The sequence below is a fragment of the Geotrypetes seraphini genome, chromosome 1, assembly GCF_902459505.1.
Source record: "Geotrypetes seraphini chromosome 1, aGeoSer1.1, whole genome shotgun sequence".
NCBI lineage: Eukaryota > Metazoa > Chordata > Amphibia > Gymnophiona > Dermophiidae > Geotrypetes > Geotrypetes seraphini.
Genome location: NC_047084.1, coordinates 409,284,389 through 409,305,865, shown reverse-complemented (window position 1 = coordinate 409,305,865; position 21,477 = coordinate 409,284,389). Strand labels below are relative to the sequence as shown.

Below are 21,477 nucleotides of genomic sequence, written 5' to 3'. Positions count from 1 at the left end.
TTATTTGAAACTATTGTTTAAGCCCATTACATTAAAGGATGCTAGAATATATGTCTGTCTTTCTTCCTCTCTGTGTCACTCCCTGCCCCTGTCTCTTTCTTCCTTTCTTTCTGTCTCTCCCCCTCCCGCTATCTTTCTTTCGGTTTGTCTCTCTCCCTAGCCCCCTGTCTGTCTGTCTTTCAATTTTTCTGTCTCTCTCCCTGCCCACTGTCTTTCTGTGTGTCTGTCTTTTGTTCTCGTGCGCTGCCTGCCTGTCTTTCTGTTTCTCTCCATGGCCCGCTTCTGTCTCCCCCCCAAAGCAAGCCAAGATTGCTCCCTGGCTCCCTTTCCCTCCCCCCCCCAACTTCCCTGTGCAGCAGCAGCAGCATTTCTCCCCCCACCACCACCACTTCCCTGTGCAGCAGCAGCATTTCCCCCCTCCACACTTCCCTGTGCAGCAGCAGCAGCATTTCTCCCTTCCCTGTGCAGCAGCAGCAGCATTTCCCCCCCTTCCCTGTGCAGCAGCAGCATTCCTCCCCCCTCCCTTCCCTGTGCAGCAGGGTAGTACCATTTCTCTTCATCGTTTCTGGCTGGCTCCCTTGCCAAAGTTATTTTTGAGTTCAAAGCTGCCGCCACGGCTCCTCTCACGATCTGCGCCTGCGTCGGAAGCCTTCCGACGTAGGTGCAGCTCATGAGAGGAGCTGCCGCGGCAGAGGCTTTGAACTCAAAAATAACTTTGGCAAGGGACTGAAGAATAACTTCAGTAAGGGAGCTGGCCAGACTGCGGGCCACAGAATAGTACCTGGGGAACCACAAGTTTCAGATCGCTGTGTTAGATGGAGGGCGGGAGTCGCCGCCTTCATGCGTCCATGCTTAAGGTGCCTCTGCATGCACAGTAGAAGGAGCCAGCGTCACTGAGGGAGGGCGATGGGGAAACCACCGCTGGCTCCTTCTACTGCGCATGTGTGGCACGGAAGCACAGGTCACGGACGCAGGGATCACGAAGATTGAAGTGCGCAAACACGCTACGGGTTTTATTACAGCGGATTATATAAGTATGTTAAATCATATTGTGTTCTGGATTTTTGTCCACCGGAAATTATGAAGGCAGCTCCTTTAGATTTTAAACTAAATTTGTTGAACAATTTGACTGATAATTTAAAGAATGGAAAATTCCTTATTAATAATAGTCATATTATAATAATTTCAATCCCAAAAAATCTCAAAGAATCTCTAGCATTAATACCTAATTACAGATCAGTAGCATCCATTCCACTTTTTGTAAAAATTATAGAAGGATGATCCATTTTCAATTAATGGAATATCTTACTCAATTTTCCCTTTTACATGAATCTCAATCTGGTTTTAAACAGTAATCGCGGCTATTTTGGACAATTTACATTTTTTGTTCAGTAAGTGCCTTAATACCTTGATCATGCAATTTGATATGAGCTCTGCATTTGATTTAGTAGACAATAGGAAATTGTTACAATGTTTGGATGCTATTGGCATCAGAGGAGAGGTGCTAGATTGGTTTCAAGGTTTTCTTATGTCTCGTACCTATCAAGTTTGTTTTAATTATGATCTTTCAGACATTTGGGGCTCCTTTTACTAAGGTGCACTAGCGTTTTTAGCACACGCTGCATTGCCACACGCGCTAACCCCACGCTATGTGCCAAGAATTAACGCCAGCTCAATGCTGGTGTTAGCATCTAGTGCGCATGGCAATGCAGCGTGCGCTAAAACTGCTAGTGCAGCTTAGAAAAAGGAGCCCTTGGAGTAATCCATCTGGCGTTCCGCAAGGCTCACCATTATCTCCACTGATCTTTAATGTTTATATGTCATCATTAGGTGCGTAATTGTCCCAGTTGGGAATAAAATTATTTAGTTACGCAGATGATTTTACAATCATTATTCCATTTGCTACCTCTCTTTCTGAAATTATTCCTAAGGGAACAGAAGTATTGGTTTTGATGGAGCAATGGATGATCGAGTTCAAACTTAAGCTTAATTCAAAAAAAACGAAATTTTTTGTAGCTTCACCTCATCCATTCGATACGAAAACATTATTGTGTATCAATAAATTTAATTATCCCTTTCAATCTACTATTAAGGTTCTGGTTATTATACTGGATCAGGGTTTGACAATGGGTTTGACAATGAAGGACCAAGTGGACTCTTTGGTTAGAAAAGGTTTCTTTACTCTTTGGAAGCTCCGGTCCATTAGGGCATATTTTGATGCTTCTTCATTTAGAGTTTTGGTGCAATTTCTCATATTAAGCCAACTTGACTACTGCAAGATTGCCTAGTCAGCAATACACAGCAGTCAGGTTGATTTTCGGGTTGAAGAAATACAATCATGTAACATCTTCTTATCGAGTGCTGCACTGGCTGCCAATGGAGGTGTGTGTGAAGTTTAAGTTTGGCTGTTTTTGTTTTAAGGTTTTGTTCGGTTAACTCCTAAATATATAACTGAGCTCTTCTTTTTTCCAACCAATAAACATCAGAGAAGCTCACATTTGCATTTTGTCTTCCTGCCTGTTAGAGGATGTAAACTTAAAAGACATCATCAACATCATTTCTCATATCAAGCAGCAACATGGGGCAAGGATTTAGAACAACTGTTTCTGCTTACTAATATTTACGGGGAATTTAGAAAACATCTAAAAACATATCTGTTCTTGAAATATTTAGGTAACTGATTTATAAGAATTTTATTATGTATTATTCAGATTTTCTAGGGTATTAGCTATTGGTTTATAACATATTAGTTTCTTTTACTTTATTGTATTCTTTTTAATTATTGTAAACCACATAGAACTTTACGGCTTTGCGGTATATAAGTTGTTATTATTATTATTTCCTGTCTTAATATCATCCCTCGACAGAGCACAAACCTCTCCTCCTCATCTTTATCCAAAACCTGCAGTTTATCAACCAAACCCCTGCAGAACAGAATCGCTAACCCCCCCCTCCATTTAGTGGAGGCAGAGGCAGCAACACATTCACCTACCTACCACGGTGACGGGTCAAAAGCGCATGAGGACAAAGGCGCGCCGACAACCGAGCGCGGACAAATGAGCGCAAGGCTTAATCGCGCCGAAGAAAACCCGTATTTTAAAGGGCTCTGACGAGGGGTTGGGGGGAACCCCCCGCTCTACTTAATAGGGATCGCGCTGTCTCACGCTGCCATGTTGGGGGGATGTGGGGGGTGTAACCCCCCACATTATACTGAAAACTTAACTTTTTCCCTAAAAAACAGGGAAAAAGTTAAGTTTCCAGTATAATGAGGGGGGTTACAACCCCCCAAACCCCCCACAACGCCAGCGCAATCTCTATTAAGTAAAGTGGGGGGGTTCCCTACCAACACCCCCCGTTGGAGCCCTTTAAAATACGGTTTTTCTTCGGCGCAATGAAGTCCTGCGCTCAGTTGTCCGCACTCGGTTGTCGGCGTGCCTTTGTCCTCGCGCGCTTTAGACTATGAACCACCTACCACTGCTTTAATTTTGCACGTTCAATATCATCTAAATGGATTTCTTGCAACATCGCTACATCTACTTTGTGGTGTTGCAGCTGTTGCACTATTTTGGAGTGTTTAATGGGTGAATTAATCCTCCTACATTCCATGTTACAAAATTAACAATGGCAAAATAGGAGTAACCATGCACATTATCCGCATTAACTTCATCACCGAACCCGGCCACCCCAGCCACTGACTGAGCTGCCACTCTACATTGCAAGAATAGGAACTACCTGCCTTGAAGCCCTCCTGTGAATGTAAAACCCTAGTAGGTTAAGAGGCGGGTTCTCCCCTGCCCTCCATTCCCCCTACACCTCATCCTCCCCCTCCCTCTGCCAATCCCCTGAAACTCCTCCTCCCCACAGTATGCCTCAAGCTAACCCAACCAGGCCCTTGACCCCATCCAGAAATGAACTCCAACCTGGCCTGCCACCCTGAACTGTGAACCTCATATCAACATCTCCCAAATTACCACCCACGGGTCACTATCCCAGTGGGTCAAATCATCCACATACACCTCCTCATTCAACCAATAACCCCCACAATGGCCTCCAAGCTAACAAACCAGTTACTCATCATATTACCAAGATACTCTGTCCATGAAATCTGTAGCAGATCCTGGAGCAGGAAAAACATTAGTCCTGACACTCTGCTATGCCTCCAATCAGGTGTGCTTTGTAATCTCCAAATGGAGTGACTGGCTTTTGGTCGAAGCTCCCTGAGTCTGATGCGTCTATCCTTCATGCGTGCCATGCTCTCATGCCCCCTCTGTACTCTGCAATCCAAAGGGTGGGTATCTGTAGGCTGCAATCCAAAGGGTGGGTATCTGTGGCTGCTCTGGAAGGTTCAGTGTTGCCAGGGAATTCAAAGCTGACTAGGCCTTCTCCAGGGTATGCACCTTTTTAATGGTGTCCCCTACCATTAGTGCTAGTGCAAAAGGATAAAGGCACCAGTATCGGAGGTCCTCTTTTCTGAGGAACGTTGTTACTGGCTGCAGATCTATGCGCTTACGCAATGTAGCGGCAGCCACGTTCTGGTAAATTTCTACTTTAATGTCCTTCCATTGTCAATCTCTCATCTGTCTGACTGCATGAAAGATGTCCTCCTTTATTCTAAATCTAGCCAAATGACAATGTCTCTTGGTAAGTTAGTCTTCGGCAATCCAATGCCGGATGTGCCCACTCAATGTTGATGTCCGGCATGGTTCCCTCCTGGCCCTGTGCTTGGGCCAGCACATTGGCACATATTTCCTGTGCCATTTGCCTCATATCCTGGAACTCAGCCATCTTAGGATTCTTTGGTTGCACCTCTTATCCAGCAGGTCAGATTCTCTGGTGCGCATGGTTTTCAATTCATGCTGAACCTCAATGAGATCCTTGGTGGGGCTGTCCATGTATGCCTCCATTTCATCTTGCCACCAAGCCATCTCCACCAGTTCCTGCTTCAGTCCCTCAACCACCTTTGTTATATCTTGGCGCATCATAAGCATTTCTTTTTTTAATGTCCAGCAGCAATTCTTTGATCAATCCCAAGTGGTCATCCATCTCTCCAGTAGGTCCCAACGCTAGGTCGGGTACTTTTTGAGTGTTATATCCCCCACATCTCCTGCCTCTGCCATCTTGCCTGAGTGCGAAGGACTCATGATCTCCTCTTTTGGCGAGCCTTGTTTACTTCATGCATATCAATGGCACTCTAAATTTCCTCCTTGCAGCCATGGCGAATGTTTGCTCTCATTATCTACTTCTCACTAAGGAAGGAACACTATCTTTTTTGGGGTGTTTTCGCTAAATTTTTTCAGCAGCTCCACAGCTGCTCAAGGGTGTCCTGCCATGTTGGTGACATCACTTCCCCCTCAGGTAAAAATATTTTACAAAGTAATATGACCTCCTAGAGGGAAAGCCCTAGAACAGAAGGAAAGAAAAGGCTAGGAATAGGCCCAAAAGAGGAAGTAATGAATTGAGCATTAGGGAAACAGATATCTCTCTGAATCTCCTGATGCCAGTCAGAAATGAAATATTTTGCCAAATTGCAGGCACTATGCTCTTGCAAAAAGCATTTGAATATGACTTTTCCACAAGCAGGAAAACCCCCAGCTACAAAGCGAACATATGTACAAGCTCTCATGTTAGATAAAGAGAATAAGGTGGCTATATTTGTAGAAGATAGGGAGATCCCATTAGCGGAGAAAGAAAGAAATTTACCTTTGTTGATAAGTAATGCTTGTAGTAGTACAACTGGAACAGCAGAAAGAGGGAGCTTGCCAGGGTAAGAATGGCCAAAACCACATTCTGGTTGATTCGGAGCATGAGTCTCAGACTGGGACTTGCTGGGTAAGCACGCTACAGATCAGCCTCTCATCTTAATGCACACAAGCTGCAAATACAACACAAACCAAATACAGCTTTAAAACTGATGCTCTTTAGAATAAGATCTATTCAGATATTCAAAGGTGTGCCCAGAGTTTACTCACCAAAGCAGAAATTCATTTACACTATGAACAGAAAAAAAAAGACACTAAAATGTTTTTTTTGGGTATCTTCCACAGAACGATTCTTATGAAATTTAGTGCGTTTTTATTTTGGTTCAGAGTGTATGTACTGCACTCTTGTGCTCCCTCTACCCATTTTCTAACCTCTCATTTGCCTCTTCCCATTCTGCAGCGCACTCCACCCCCAGCTTTGTGTACTTATTTCTGCCACTTCTTCCTCCACTGGGACTTGACCTCTGAAGCCAATGCAAATCATCTTGTTAACCATGGAAATTCACTAATATCAGCAAATAGATTAACTAAAGGCTGTTTATATGGCAGAAAAAGTGAGAAGAGAGAAGAAATATTGGAGCACTATAGTGTCAAGAAGTATAACTACAGGCTACTAGAAACAAAAGGAAGCTTTCACATTTTGAGCCTGGAGAAAGCATTTAGAGCTGGTAGTAAAGATTGTATTTCAGAAGGACCAAGAGAGGGTAACCATTTGTCCTCTTAAGAGAACTATCCCCTTTTTCAACTTCTTCAGATACATCCTTCAGGTGTTTGGGGTTTTTTTGTTTGTTTTTTGTTTTAAGGAAAATATCCTCTTTTTTTTTCATGCCTATGACCAACACACCTACCCATATAATAAGAGAAACCATCTCTGGTCTCATAGTCAATCTGGACACTTGGGGGGGGGCGTGGGGGGGCTAACAATTCCTAAGAAGCACTCAACTCCTTGACAGAGATGAAGCAGTGGTGGATGAGTCTTCTGATAGTTTGAATTGGACAGGAATACTGGAGAATACCACTAAGAAAATTGTGTCCAGAATTACCTTATGGATGACATTTGTTTTCCTCCATGACAAAAATGCTTTGTTAAGGATTTTAGTTTAGATCAGGGCAAGGGTGGGCAACAAAGGCCACAATCCAGTTAGATTTTCAGCATTTCCCTAATGAATATGAATGAGATCTATTTGCATACGATGAAGGGAGTGCATGCAAATAGATCTTACGCATATTCAAGCTAAGTTTCTTTATTTTTGATATACCGTTTATCATACAGGTATCTAAACGGTTTACAATAAAATGTAATATATATATATATATATATATATATATATATATATATACACACACACACACACACACAGTGCTCCCTCGCGAATTCGTGGTCCGTGATTCATGGTCCCGGTCATTCGCGGTATTTTCCAACCACAAATGACCAGGCAGGAGAGGAGTCGGGCCTCACCAATCAGGAGCTGCGTGTCAAAGCAGCTCCTGATTGGTGAGGCCCGACTTTAGTACAGGAAGAGGCAGTCGGAGCATACTGCAAGTGATTTCCTTCACTCGCCGGTGCTCCAGCTGCCCTCTACTACATCCCCTGCTAAAACCATATTCGTGGTTTTTCAACATTCGCGGGGGTTCCTGGAACTGAACCCCCGTGAATATCGGGGGAGTACTGTATGTGTGTGTGTGTGTGTGTGTGTGTATATATATATATATATATATAGACACACACACACACACATACATACATATATATATATATATTTTTTTTTTTTTTTTAAATTCATTAGGGAAATCCTGAAAATCTGACTGGATTGCAGCCTTCGTTGCCCATCCCTGGATCAGGGGTTCTCAACCCAGTCAGGTTTTCAGGATATCCACAATGACTACGAATGATAAATTTGCATTCAGTGGAGGTAGTGCATGTAAACATATATCTCATGTATAGTATTGTGGGTATCTTGAAAACATGACTGGGTTGAGAACCCCTGGATCCAGGGGTGGGCAACAAAGGCCGCAATCTAGTCGGATTTTCCCAATGAATATGCATGAGATCTAGTTGCATGCACTGTCTCCACTATATGCAAATAGATCTCATGCATATTCATTGGGGAAATCCTGAAAACTTAATAACAAAGCCAGATGCTGCAAGGGTCCTCTCTCTTGCCAATTCGCTATAGACTCTGCTGGTCTTGATCCCGCCCCCCTCTGAAGTTACTTCATGATTTTGAGGGGCAGGATCAAGACTGGAAGAGCCCATAGCAATTTGGCAAGAGGGAGGGCCCTCGCACCATCTGGCTTTGTTATTGCCAGTTGGTTTAGCAGGACTGGAATCGAGACAGGACTGAGGCAGGGCTGCTCACAATCCAGATGTGTCACCAACTCCTCAATCCCCCCTCCTCCCGGCAGCCAGCAAATGGCATGGACGACTGTCATGGCGGGAGGAATCAGCTACCTGCCTCGCATGTCAGGCCTGCCACAGACCTGCGACTCTGTTGGAAGAAGCAAAGGGTAAAAAGTTGATGGGGAGATATCTTGGATGTAGGTGGAAGGAAAGAGAGAGATTAGGTATTGGAGTAAAGAGGGGAGAGGAAATGCTGGATGGAAGTGACAAGACAGTAGATACTGGTTAAAAGAGTGAAAATAAAGGGGGAAAGAGAGAAAGGAAAGATGCTGGGGGGGGGGGTGAGAGAGGGAAGAGTTAGCAAAAAAAAAAAAAAAATGGAGAAATAGAGGCAGAGAGGCAGAAAAATAAATGGAGGAAAACTGAAAGGAAATGGTTAAAGAGATGGATATAGGAGAGGAAGTGAAGACAGGAAGGAGAAGAGGCAGACAGACTGCAGTCCCTGGAAAGAAAATTAAGAAAAGATAGAAGAAAGCAGAAACTGGGATAAACATTAATAAAATGGCAGCATAACAAAGGTAGAAAAAATAATTTTATTTTTAATTTCATGAACAAAAAATGCAATTTTACTGTAAATTTGCACTGCTTTCTTTTTATATTCCAGTGTAGAATGCTGTTTCTCTTTCTCTGATGTTGAAATGCACATGGCTTCTTGAGGTTTAAGTTCGATTTTTGTCTACATTTAAGTTTGTGGTTGCTTATAGTTGCATTTTCCTATGTAAGGGCCTTGTTGTGAATATGTTAGCTTGAGATATATGTATGTATCACAGATATTTGTATTATGTTTATAGTGACTTATGACTTACAAGATAGCTAATGGGGAGGGAGGGTGAACAGTCTTTATAGATTGGCTCACCATGATAACCCAAATTTCTAACCTCAATTTATATTCAAGTCAACCTTTTTCCCCTCTTTTTGGAGGGAAAAAAGGATACCTTGGTTTATATTCGGATCAGTTTATATTCGAGAATATACAGCAAGCTACATCTTGCTTTCTCCCTTTATTCTGTTTTTGATGACCATCTGTGACAGGGTTTACATCTCAACATGAAGAGAAACCCAGGGAAAAAAGGGTGATGGTGGACACCAGAACCCAGAAATCAGCTCTAGATTTCTATAGGGAGCTGCAGATCAGACTGGCACCCTTAACCATAAAATCAATCCCAGGGGAGGAGAGCAGAAAGGGAACACACCGAGTGATAAGACCTCCTACTTTTCCAATGAGGAAGGCAGGCCATTAGGCTCCTCCAACTAGATGCCATAGCAAGACTTAGGGGAGAAGTTTCTGCCCTATAAAAGAGGAAGCTGAAGCAGAGCAAGTCCTTCCTGCTTGGGGAGGCCAACCAAGGAAGAATTGACCCAGAAACAGCTAACTACAAAACCTGCTTAAAGCATAGAACAGCTGTCCTACATTGTTTGCTTTAAAGGAGTACACCGGATTGTATATGAAAACCCTTGATATACCGCCCTTCAGTAAAATCAGAGTGGTGTATAATAAAAAAAATATGAGTGGGAAAGGAACTACCTAGTCAATAAAGTAAAAATAGATAGCACAGATTGAAAATTTGTAAGGAAGGGGTGAATAAACATGTGGATAAAGGTGAGCTGGTTGCTAATTGCATATTTGGATTTTCAAAAAGCATTTGACAAAGTACCTCATGAAAGACTTCTGCGGAAATTAGAAAGAATGGGATATGAGATAATGTCCTATTATGGATTAAGAGCTGGTTAAAAAATAGAAAACAGAGTAGAATTAAATGATCAGAATTCTCACTGGAGAAGGGTAAATAGTGGGGTTCCACACAACAGAAAAAAAGGAGTGGAATCAAATATCTAGCAAAAATACTCCCTTAATTATCTAGCTCAGACCAGGGTTAACATCCTGCTAGTCAGCAGATCATTCATGAATGAAGAAGGAAAAGCCTCAGACTCCAATCTGATGCCAAGAATAAATCTGCAAACAGATTATAACTTTGGGAGAAACCTCATTGGCATAAAAACCTCCTTCTTGAAAGACCTGATTATACCCAATCTGAAACTGTTAAGTCTTAAAAATAAGAGGGTTTTGTTTAATATATTTAAGGAGGGGCATCCCTCCTGCCAATTTTTTCTCATGGGGGGGGGAGTCAGTCCCCGGTGCCAGTTTGTTGGGGGGAAGTCGTGGAGGGCAGCCATTAGCTGGGAGGGGGGATTTTCTTTTTTAATGGGGCAGATTTGTGCGTGTGTAACACACACAGCATTTGTGCCCACTGCTTCCCCTGCCGGCTCTGCGCATTTGTGAGAGTTGCTCTCACAGCGATCAATCAGATGGGAGAGACAGGGATTAAGACAAATCTCTGCACAAATCATTTGCATGCCAAATTTTGAGTGCATCAATAGCTCTTTCAGAATTGGTCAAAAATTGGAATGGAGTGGACCCACACGGTCTTACCAATCCTGTTTAGTGCATCTAGCTCTGTGTGCTTCAGAGCAAATTTTCAAGCAATTTCTAATGTTCGTTGTTAGGGGAGGAGTGATATAAAGCCAGCATGAAAGTACTGAAATATACTATGTAACTAGAGGTAAAGAAACCCTTATACAAGGGTAGCAATGCTGAGGTAAGTTCTGAGCTTTCAAAAGGAAGCTTGGGACAAAAAAGGACAAGTATGAAAATGCTGGATATTTTTATGTTTGATATTCGCTCTGTTTAAAAAGTAAAGGACTCCTATGTTTGTAGCAAAATTAAGGCAATAAAAGCACCACTTCTTTTTTTTCCAAAGACTATTTGTTTTTGTGCTAGTCATATGAGGGTGTGAGCATTCTAGAGTTGAGGAGAGGCTATATAGCCTAAAACACATGGTAAAATACAGCCCAAGAACCACCAAACCCATATATCCATGTCCATGCCTTGAAATAAGAAGGTGGATTACTGAACAGAATTGAGTTGACCTGGAGAAGATGCTCTATAATAATAAAGAACAGAAGCAATTGTTTAGCAATTCTCTTATTTATTAGGATTTAATTTGCCTGTCTCCAAGGTAACTTCATCGACTGTACATTATGCTTACACGTGGTTATTTTATTAACACAATGCATGCTGTGTGAAGATATAGCTGTACTACCCTGGGTGAAGCTCGGTTAATGAGTCCCTTAAAATAAATAAAGCAGAAGGGAAGGAACAGTGCACCCATGATTTCCAATATCACATCATATCCGTGCTGTAAAAAAAAAATCATTTGCATGTGGCTGATGTGGCGTTTTGCACTGGAATTAGAACGGCTCAGATCATGACTAAATAACGCGAGAGGAACTAGGCAGAACAAAGCAAGCAGCTCACCCGCACTGATGTGGGATGCACCCCTTTAAGGTCAGGCATGCCGCTGGGAGGGCGGAATGACAGTGGCCTCTTCTCTCTATTGCGAATCGATGCCTTGGGAGAAGCATCACCCTGGACGCGACACCCCACAACTCCAACGTGGTCAACTATTGATGAAGCAGATCGGACGTCGCTGCTGTGACATCCTGAAGTCACATGATCTTCTTGCTGGTTTGTGGGCTGCTGTTATGTATCTTGCCAATAAAGTTATTGTTTCAATTTATGTATATAAAAATTTTCCCCGTCCTCTCCAGCTCAAACGTCCCTGCCCTGTCCCCGCAAGCCATCTGATCCCATCTGCACAAGCCTCCAATGAACTGATTTTATTAAAATATAAAAAGAAACAATATGCTGCTGTACAATTGTCATTTTATAAATACAAATAATACAGAGCAAGGATGAACAAAACCCCTGTCTCCCCTTCCCTCCAAAAATATCCCCCTCCACTGTGGAGAAAACTGAATAAGCCAAATTATTACAGAATGCTTCACAGAAAAATCATGCTAACAGAATACCATGGTCACACATAACAGTAATAGTGTTAGGGGAGTGCAACTAGGGCATTTCCCCTGACGACTTTTCAAAACCTGGCATTTTTTTGTTGTTTGTTTGTTTGTTTTTTAATTGTATTCATTGTATAAATTGCTAGTTTTATAGTATCTTATAAGTTATTTCTTATTTTAGTATTATGTTTAATTATATGTCACTTTTATATATTGTAATTCGCTTAGAAACAATTTTAATTAAACGATTAATCAAATATAAATAAAACTTGAAACTTGGGTTTTGAAAAGCTGTGTCGGGCAGGGATAAAGTAACCATACGTCCGGTTTTGAACAGGACTGTCTCGTTTTTTGATCCCCTGTCCCGTTGTCCCCACACACAGCTTCGGGACGCCAAAATGTCCCATTTTCAGGGACAGCGTCCTAAAGCTTTGCATGGAGACAACGGGACAGGCAATCGCTTCCTGTCCCTCCCTGCCGCACAAAAAAAGCCTCTCTACATGCCCAATTTAAACCTCCCGGTCTGCTGCCGCTATTCCTCTGCTTACCTCCCTGCTGCTAATTGCGCCCAGAAGCCTTCTTCCCGACGTCAATTCTGACGTCGGAGAGGATGTTCCGGCCAGCCAGGCAGTGATTGGCTAGCCCTGAACGTCCTCTCCGACGTCAGAATTGACATCGGGAAGAAGGCTTCTAGGTGCAAGTATCAGCAGGGAAGTAAGCAGAGGAGCAACAGCGGTGGATGGGGGGAGGTTTAAATCGGGCCTGGAGGGAGGCTTTTTTTTTCCCGCGGCAGGGAGGGAAGGAGGTAGGCAAGCAGGCTGGCTGGCTTTGGGGGGAGGGAGGCAGGCTGGCTGGCTTTGGGGGAGGTAGGCAGGCTGGCTCTGGTGGAGGCAGGTAGGCTGGCTCTGGGGGAGGTAGGCAGGCAGGCTGGCTTTGGGGAAGTAGGCAGGCAGGCTGGCTTTGGGGGAGGCAGGCTGGTTCTGGAAGAGGTAAACAGGCTGACTTTAGGGGAGGCAGGCTGGCTCTGGGGAGGCAGGCCTGCAGGCTGGCTTTGGGGGATGCAAGCAGGCTGGTTTTGGGGGAGGGAGGTAGGCTGGCAGGTTGGCTCTGGGGGAGGTAGGCAGGCTGGCTTTGGGGGAGGCAGGCAGGCTGGCTTTTTGGGAGGGGGTGGGACAAAGTCTGGAAGGCAATGAGGGGGACATAAGAAGGAGAGAAAGAGGCAGAGAAAGGGGGCGGGGGTTGTAAGTAGAAAAAAGACTAGAGAGATAAAGGCCTGGACCAAAGGGGAAAGACAGGAGACAGAAGCAGGACTATGGGGGAGGTGCAGACAGAGGGGGAAAGAACGGGAATCGCTGCCTGGCTGGCCTAGAACGTCCTCTCCGACGTTAGAATTGACGTTGGGTGGCGAGAGTTGGCCGGCCCCGCGGGGAAGAAAAGCAGGGCGAACTCGGCGCCGGCCTGTTCCCGATGTGAGCAGTGGCAGTCTATTCCCCAGTGGCGGTGGCAGCATTTTCCCAATGGTGGTGGCATAGGGGAGGGCAGGGAGAAAGAAAGAAAGGGGGGGGGGGGACAGGAAGCCAGAAAGAAAGAAAGGGGGCAGGGTGAAACAAAGAAAAATGGGGCATGGAGAGAGAGAGAAAGACAGACATACAGAACGAAAGAGGGTGTGGAGAGAAAGAAAGAAGGGGGCAGGGTGAGAGAGAGAGAGAAAAACAGACATACAGAAATAAAAGGGGTATGGAGAGAGAGAAAAAGAAAGAAGGGGCAGGGTGAAACAAAGAAAAGGTTTGTGGAGGGAATGAGGTCTGGAGGAGAGGAAGCATACAGGAGGCTGAAAGAAGGGAAGAAATATTGGATGCACAGTCAGAAGAATAAAGTGCAACTAGAGACTGATGAAATTACCAAAGGTAGGAAAAATGATTTTATTTTCAATTTAGTGATCAAGATGTGTCTGCTTTGAGAATTTATATATGCTGTCTATATTTTGCACTATGGCCCCCTTTTACTAAACCGCAATAGCGTTTTTTAGCGCAGGGAGCTTATGAGTGTTGAGAGCAGCGTGGGGCATTCAGCGCAGCTCCCTGTGCTAAAAATCGCTATCGCGGTTTAGTAAAAAGGGAGGGGGAATATTGGTCTATTTTTGTATAGTTGTTACTGAGGTGACATTGCATAAAGCCATCTGCCTTGACCTCTTTGAAAACCCGCGGAATATAAATGATAATTAACATTTTCTCTGCGTACAGCGTGCTTTGTGTTTTTAAAATTTTATTGTTGGTAGATCATTTTGACTTTGCCACAAAGGTAAGGGGGAGGGAGGGAGGGGAGCTGCTGAAAGACATCTAGTAATCCTTGCAGGCTTGACTGTGCAGGGAATTATTTTTGTAAAATCATGTTTTGTTATGTGACTGGCATTATTTAGACTTTAATTTCTATGAATGAATAGAATGAAAATGATATAAATTACTTGCTTGTTTTTATGTGCGTGCGCTGAAGGAAAGTGAAGAGAGAGTGGGCTGAGGACGCTGAAGGGAAATGGGGAAGAGAGAGTGGGGAGAAGACGCTGATTTATAAATTGACAATTGTACATAATATTGTTTCTTTTTTATATTCATCCATAGCTGCATGTTAATGATGTGCTCGTATGCACTTATTTATCATCATAACATATACATCATCATTAACATGCAGCTGTGGATGTGTAAGGACAGGCTGAGGAGGATGATGGGAAGGAAGGAAGGTGCACATATCAACATATCGTACATTTTTAACATGCATGATGCAGCTATAGGCAAGCTGAGAATGGGATCATACAGATGTGTATGTTCAGATATGCGCTCAGATGTGTAGTTTTTTCTGAAATATTTATTAAGCTTACAGTATTTATTAAAACACATTTAATACTTGTTACAAAAAATATTGTGCAATTGTGATCTACTTCTGGCCTACAAAGGTCAAAAGAAATCCTTAACTCAGATTTTACATTCAAAAGTGAATAATAGCTACTAGCACTATTATTTATTAGTTATTTATTATGCAGATGTTTGCTAGTTTGTTATTAGTTCAGTATTAGACATATGTTAGTTTAGGATAGGTAGGTATAGATTAGTTTAGTTTAGGTTAGGGCCCTGCTGAAAGAGTCTACCTTGACGTGGTTGCAGGCTTACAAATCTTTTGGTCAAAGAGTGCGGCGACAGAGAAAAGTATGTGTGTATTCGGCCCATGGAAGAAGGGGGGGGGGGGGAAGGGGTGCGTTGGGGACCCAGTAGGATTGCTCAGTAAGGGGCCCAGAAATTTCTGATGGCGGCCCTGGAGGTGGGCAAAGGAGGACTAACTAGTGTCCGATGAAAGTCTAATCTACTTCTGATAAAACGGAGAAGTCAGCCACCGAGATAAGAAGCCATGCCCAACCTCTGGCATTGTCAGGCCTTTTTAGGCACAGCCACTGCCCAGAAACCCAAGGACACCTGGAATTGGAACTGTTGTATCGAGAGCATACCCCTGGGAATGTCTCTGGGAGGAAAACCTGTAGATCCCTGATGATACCTGTGGGAGGAACAAAGAGCACTATGACCCCCTCCCGACATCCGGTGAAACTTGTTCTCAGGGAGAGACTTAGGGCGGCGATTGGCAACACCTGTGTAGAGGTCATCTAGACCTGTACCAACAAGAAACTGGCCCTTGAAAGGACATCTGTTTAAGGCAGTGGTCTCAAACTCGCCACATGCGGTCCGCCAGGCACTATTTTGCAGCCCACTGTCTGTACTAGTGCTGCCTGCTCTTTGCAGCATCCTCCGGCTTCCCCCTGGCCTCCTGCTCTTAGCTTTAGATAATTACCGCAGCCTGCAGAGAGGATTGCCGGTGCTGTAGCGATCCTTGCATGCTGCTATCGGCCTCTGCAGCACGTTCCCTCTGCTGTGGTCCCGCCCCCCCCCCCCCACCTCCGCTTGGGTGGCCTAATGGAGAGAAAATGCCCAGAGTAGCGGCAGGGTAGTGAATTGCATTCGCTACCGCCGCTTTTGCTTGGCCAGGGAGGAGAAATACTATAAAATCTATCATTACATATTAAGGGCATGTATGTACTCTGAAAACAAATGCTGAGCCCCAAAATACCTTCATATAAGGCTATTTCTCTTTAAAGTAAAAATGATTTTACATTTGGAACTGAAAGCTCAGATCCCTTATCATGTTCAATACATGCCTCCGTTCATCTTGTTTAGAGGACAGCTCTGAGTGGACTCCACCATGTGCGGGTGAAGAAAGTGCAGTCAACCCACTATGTGCCGGTCTGCTAGTCTTAGAGGCTCTGCGGAGGTCGGAGGGAGCTGAGGGGGAGGGGGGAGATCCTGCTCCGCTGTGCAGCTGGTGGACGTTTGACTATCCCTGGTCCTGCTTGGTCCTCGGCTCCTTTCTGCATCGAGCCCTGATGATCTGCTTGTCTTTCCTTCCTGTTCCTCCATCAGACTGATATGATTCATTATTTTCCAAACTGACTTCAATAAGCTGAAGATATTCAATAAGCTGAAGATATTGCCTCATCTAATACATTTTATATTCTGCAGCCTCTCTAACACTTGGTGCTGTCACCTGAAAGAACCACAACCTCTGGGACACCATTGCTTGAATCATTCAACATTTCAAAGATACAAGAGGATTTTTTTTTATTCCAGCTCTTTGGTTTCCTCTTCTTTCCCTTGGATGTTGATTAGTATTTTCCTAGTTTTCCAAACTAATAAGTGCCACTATCAGGCAGTTGGGAGCTCTCAGAGGCTCCAGATTTTTTACCTTAATTGATATTGAACTGGTAGATGGGAACAGGGACACTGCTGGATAATTTGCAGTTTAATCGGCTGTTGGAAATAAAAGAGAGTTACAGTATAAGGAATGTCTGTCAGAGTCCGGTGATAATTCAGGACTAATTGTGGTGATTAGCGCAAACTGGGCGGGAAGGAGAGAGCCTTTCTGCCTCTGATCTGCATGTTGAGACCTGTTTGGGATTTCCCTCTGCCTGCCACGTGAGTCCTTGCTTCGATGTAACTTCCGGTTTTGCAAAACCGGAAATTACACCAGAAGCAAGGACTCCGATGGCAGAGAGAAAGCCCGAACGAGTCTCTGGTGCAGATCGGGGCAGCAAGGCTCTCTCCTCTCCTCCCTGCCCAGGCAAAAGCGGCGGTAGCAAGGGGGCCAACAAATCGGTAAGTCCGATTTTCTTCAATAACAAACCGATTTGAATTGATTCACCCAAAGTGAATCAGTGAATCGATTCGAACCGCGAATCGGGCAGCACTAATCATAACCCCCTTATATTGTATGATGAGCTCTCCAGGAATAGCAAAAAAATGTACTATATCTAACTGTATACTACTACAATACCCTTATATCTATCTGCAGGTGCCATCTACAAATGGGTTCAATAGATATTTTGTGGTTTTTGAAGCACTCACACTTTCCAGAATAAAGGTACCAGTTTAGTCAAACGAACTGACCACTAGGATACTACAGGGACCTGCTTGCTTCTGTAAGTGGAATGGCAATTATATTTGCAGGTGACATACAGTCTAGTATGCACTGTCATTTTCACCTATTGGGGTTGTGGTGGGTAGGGACAATGACCACTGGGGAATTAAGGGGAGGGTCATACCTTTATTCCTCCAGAGGTCATCTAGTCAGTTTGGAAAAGTTTTTGGCATTTAGTTGTTATTGAAAGAGATCTAGCCATAAACATCCATTTTTTTTGCCCTGGATGTTTTTGTTCCATTATTGCAGAAAAACAGCAAAATAGTAAGCCCGCTCTATCCCTGCCTCTAACACATTACCTTGAGATTTTGACTAACTGCATAGAAAAACAACTTAAAAATGAGTATCGCAAATAGTGATTTAGATGTTTTTGCAAAAAAATGTCCATCTGCCATTTTAAAAAAAATTTTCTATTTCGAAAATGAGCCCCATGACATTTTTTTGGGAGGGCAGTAAAAATCTTTAGAAAACAGGGATCATGTGTGATCTTACTTACCATTTTGTACCCTTATTGGATTTGTGCCGTGCATTAACTCTTTTCCCAGAAAGCTTAGAATTGATAAAGTAATCTGCCCAGGATCACATGGATTTGAAATGTGATTTAAACCCTGGATTACAGACCAATATATTAAATACTATGCCACCCCTTTTCATAAAATTAGTCATCACTCTCACTGACCAAACTCACTATTACTCAGGAAAATAAACAGACCTCATTGCTCTCTCATGTCCACAAGGTTTATTTGTATCAATACCTATTGTTCATTTACAAACTCTTCATTTTTCTATTTCTTTGCTTGCATACATTTTTTTTTTTTTTTTTTACAAGAACAATCCAGCCAAATACTCTTCGGGTCAAAGTCAGATTGAGCAGAAGAATGGCCAAAACACTATTAAAAGCAAATGATTTTAAAACAGATCATAGTGCCGATGTAAACAGCAACTAGGCCATAATTTAGTCTAGTTTAAAAAATAACAAGGAGCTAATCCCATATCTTATGCACATGCTCCTTTAAGAACCTTTACATGTATACTCATTCTCTAAAATGTTCAAGTAAAGCACTGAGAAAAAAAAACCCTATCAAGGAACATGTAGAAACAATTAAAAAGTGCTTGTAAAGCTGCAAGTCTGCCAAGGTCACAAACACACAGTGATTCCATGCAGGGCTGAAAGTGTCCTGCTTCCCCTCTCCATCTGCCACAGAACCAGGGGCATAGCCAAACACCCAACTTTGGGTGTGCCTGAGCCCAAAGTGGGTAGACACAAGAACCCAGTTCTGCACCTTTTCCTCCCCCTCCCCTCACAGTAATAAGGGGTCTCTTACCTCCACTCCTCCAATCCCCCAGTGCCTTTTAAATCCTTTAGCTTTTCACCAGAAGTGAGCAGTGACTCAGTCACCGCATGTGCCAGCCCTGAGTCTTCTCTCTGATGCTAATTCCTGGTCCTGCAAAGAGGAAGTTGTGTCATAGGGAAGGCTCAGGGCTGGTATGTGCAATGGGGATGATACACTGCTTGCTGCCAGTGAAGAATAGAATGATTTAAAAGGTACTGGGGGATTGGGGAAGAGGAAGTGGAGGTAAGAGTGTTCAGCCAGCGAATCAGGGGGATCCTTGCCAACCACATCACAGCTGTGCTACAGCTGGGTGGGCCTGAGTCCAAAACAGGTGCACCTGTAGCCACCCATGGCTACATCACTGCATTGAATGTAGGCAGAAACTGCAATTTCACTTGTCCCAAAGTTAGTTTTGACAGATTTAAACCAGGAACAAAACATAAAAAGAAAAGAAAACACTACACAAACTTTAAAATGTCCAGTATTTTCTGCTCTTAAAATACAGAGCCAAGTGCACAAGACATGTTTGAAACATGAATACACTTAAGGTAAAATTTATGCCAGTCTGACTTCTAGGACTGTAACTGTTTGGAGGGCAGATGGCATGTCAGTTACATATACTCGTTTGCATTCCCTTCTCAGAAATGTAAGACCGAAAGGTCAACAGCAATATCTAAAGGCACTGAGTTTCCAATTAAAACTGAAATCAAAGCACATGTGCACCAAGCTAGGTCTACAAACTGCTGAGTCATACAAGCCCCCAGATGTGCGCTGCTGCAGCTGTGTAACCCTTGCTACAAACTTATGACAGGTTAGAAAGCAGCATATTCCTCAATTTAGCAGATGGTTGCTGTCAGTCACCGAGTGACGGTGGCCATGTTTTCTAAGGCATAAAGCAGCCCTTCCATGCCAATAAATGCCCATTCTTGGCCTCCAAGGTGCAGCTCTCTCATAAAGAAATGGCTCCTCTGCAACTGAAAAGTCACTACTAGCAAGTCTCTACATTTTCCCTTCAGTTCCTTGTGATTTGCTCAATACCAGTTCTTAGAGCTTGAGTAAGTTGTCTCTTGATGGGAATAATAACCAAAAACCCCTTAATAAACAAAAACCCCACAAAACTTTAAATGGCCCTTATCAATCAACGAGGCTCAGTTGCAGTGTTCAGACCTCTTCTGCTTCAGACCACCACAGTTCAAGCATGGTTATGGAAGCAATATGTTTGTGGGCTGAAAGAAGGAAACATCATTCTCTAACCCCCCCTCCCCCTGACATTACAGCAGCATACTAGGTAGAGTCAATTTCAGAGGAGAATCTCCAGCTGAAGAAGAAAAGCATGGAAACAAAACCAAAATAAAGAATTCTTTGCTGTGTGCAAATCAAGGAGATATGATGGTAAAAAAATCTGGATTTCCCTGGCAAACATAAAAATGATAAAGTAAGCATAATTTTAAAAGAAAGAAAGCACAGACTGTCTACAGCTTTCCCTGCCACTACTCTCTACCCTTCAAATACATGCTTCAGAGTATCACAGCCAATTCCACTAGGGCTCCAGCTCGGAGCCTGATCTCTCTGGATAAGAGAAGAGGGATACAGAAGCAGCAAGGCAGCTAACCCAGCCCAAACTACTGGCTGATGAGAAAAAGAAGAGGGGCAAAATAACCAAGCACTCAGGTTGGAGCAAACCCCTCTTTCGATCCCTTAAGGACATGTTATGACCATCAATGTGCTGCACTGGTCAGGCTATTAGCAGAACCACTCATCCCATTCTCATTCTTCTGCAGAGTCCTCACAGCACTGGGCACCTGCAGCCCCGTGTACAGTGTTAGCCCACCACACCAGACCTAGAAATGAAAAGAGAAGAATGTATGATTACAAAGAGGGGAAAAATGTTAAAATACCCCAACAGAAAATGCAGGTCATGCTATCCATAATAAGGTGTATACCATGGGTCTAATATCCATCAGGCTGATGACCAGGAAAGTTATTTTATCCAGTTTCTTGTTGAAGTTCCAGATAATGTTAACATGTTACAGGGCTTATTATAGAAACATTTACATGTGTAAAATGTTTTTATATATGTAATTTACATACACATGCAAACTGTGATTTTACAGAGCCACTATTTGCACATGTATTACCTATCAGACACAGATATAGATAACAGAGACATGACAGGGCTGAATTGTAGGCATGCTCAAACTACTGCCCTATCATGCCTCCTTTATCAATCTCTGTGTCTGATAAGTGGTATGTCTTCTCATTTTAAATATACATCATAAAATGAGAAGACATTTATATTATAAAAATATGCATGTCGGTTTTTGCAAATGCCTTGAGGCACCTACAAGTGCCAGCCCGAAGAAGCAGTTGCTGATGGAAACCCTCTAGCCCTTCCCAATGCACCCCATGGATCTTTCCAGGGGTTTCCCTAGTAGTCTAAAGGAAAGCAAGAGCAATTCCCAGTTGATCCTGTACTGTGAAGTGTCTCAATTCAAAATGGTGCTTCTGACCCCTAATGAAAGTCTTGCAGTACCACAACAAAGTGTTTAACTGCCAAATAGCACAGTTACTTACCGTAACGGGTGTTATCCAGGGACAAGCAGGCAGCCTA

General features: G+C 43.4%; 2 protein-coding genes across 7 annotated transcripts in view; both read right to left on the bottom strand.

The window, feature by feature from the left end:
• Positions 1–11,651, bottom strand: part of FKTN (fukutin) — a 72,456-nt gene extending 60,805 nt beyond the window's left edge. For both annotated transcript variants that reach the window (XM_033918506.1, XM_033918515.1), the window contains exons 1-2: positions 11,477–11,651; positions 5,701–5,872 (exon numbers count right to left, since the gene is read on the bottom strand). In XM_033918506.1, coding sequence (XP_033774397.1) covers positions 5,701–5,805 — 105 coding nt within the window. In that variant the 5' untranslated portion in view covers positions 5,806–5,872; positions 11,477–11,651. The remainder of the gene's footprint in view (positions 1–5,700; positions 5,873–11,476) is intronic.
• Positions 11,652–18,256: 6,605 nt separating this feature from the next.
• Positions 18,257–21,477, bottom strand: part of FSD1L (fibronectin type III and SPRY domain containing 1 like) — a 201,887-nt gene continuing 198,666 nt past the window's right edge. For all 5 annotated transcript variants that reach the window (XM_033918462.1, XM_033918492.1, XM_033918472.1 and 2 more), the window contains one exon: positions 18,257–20,707. In XM_033918462.1, the coding sequence (XP_033774353.1) occupies positions 20,585–20,707 (123 nt within the window). In that variant the 3' untranslated portion in view covers positions 18,257–20,584. The remainder of the gene's footprint in view (positions 20,708–21,477) is intronic.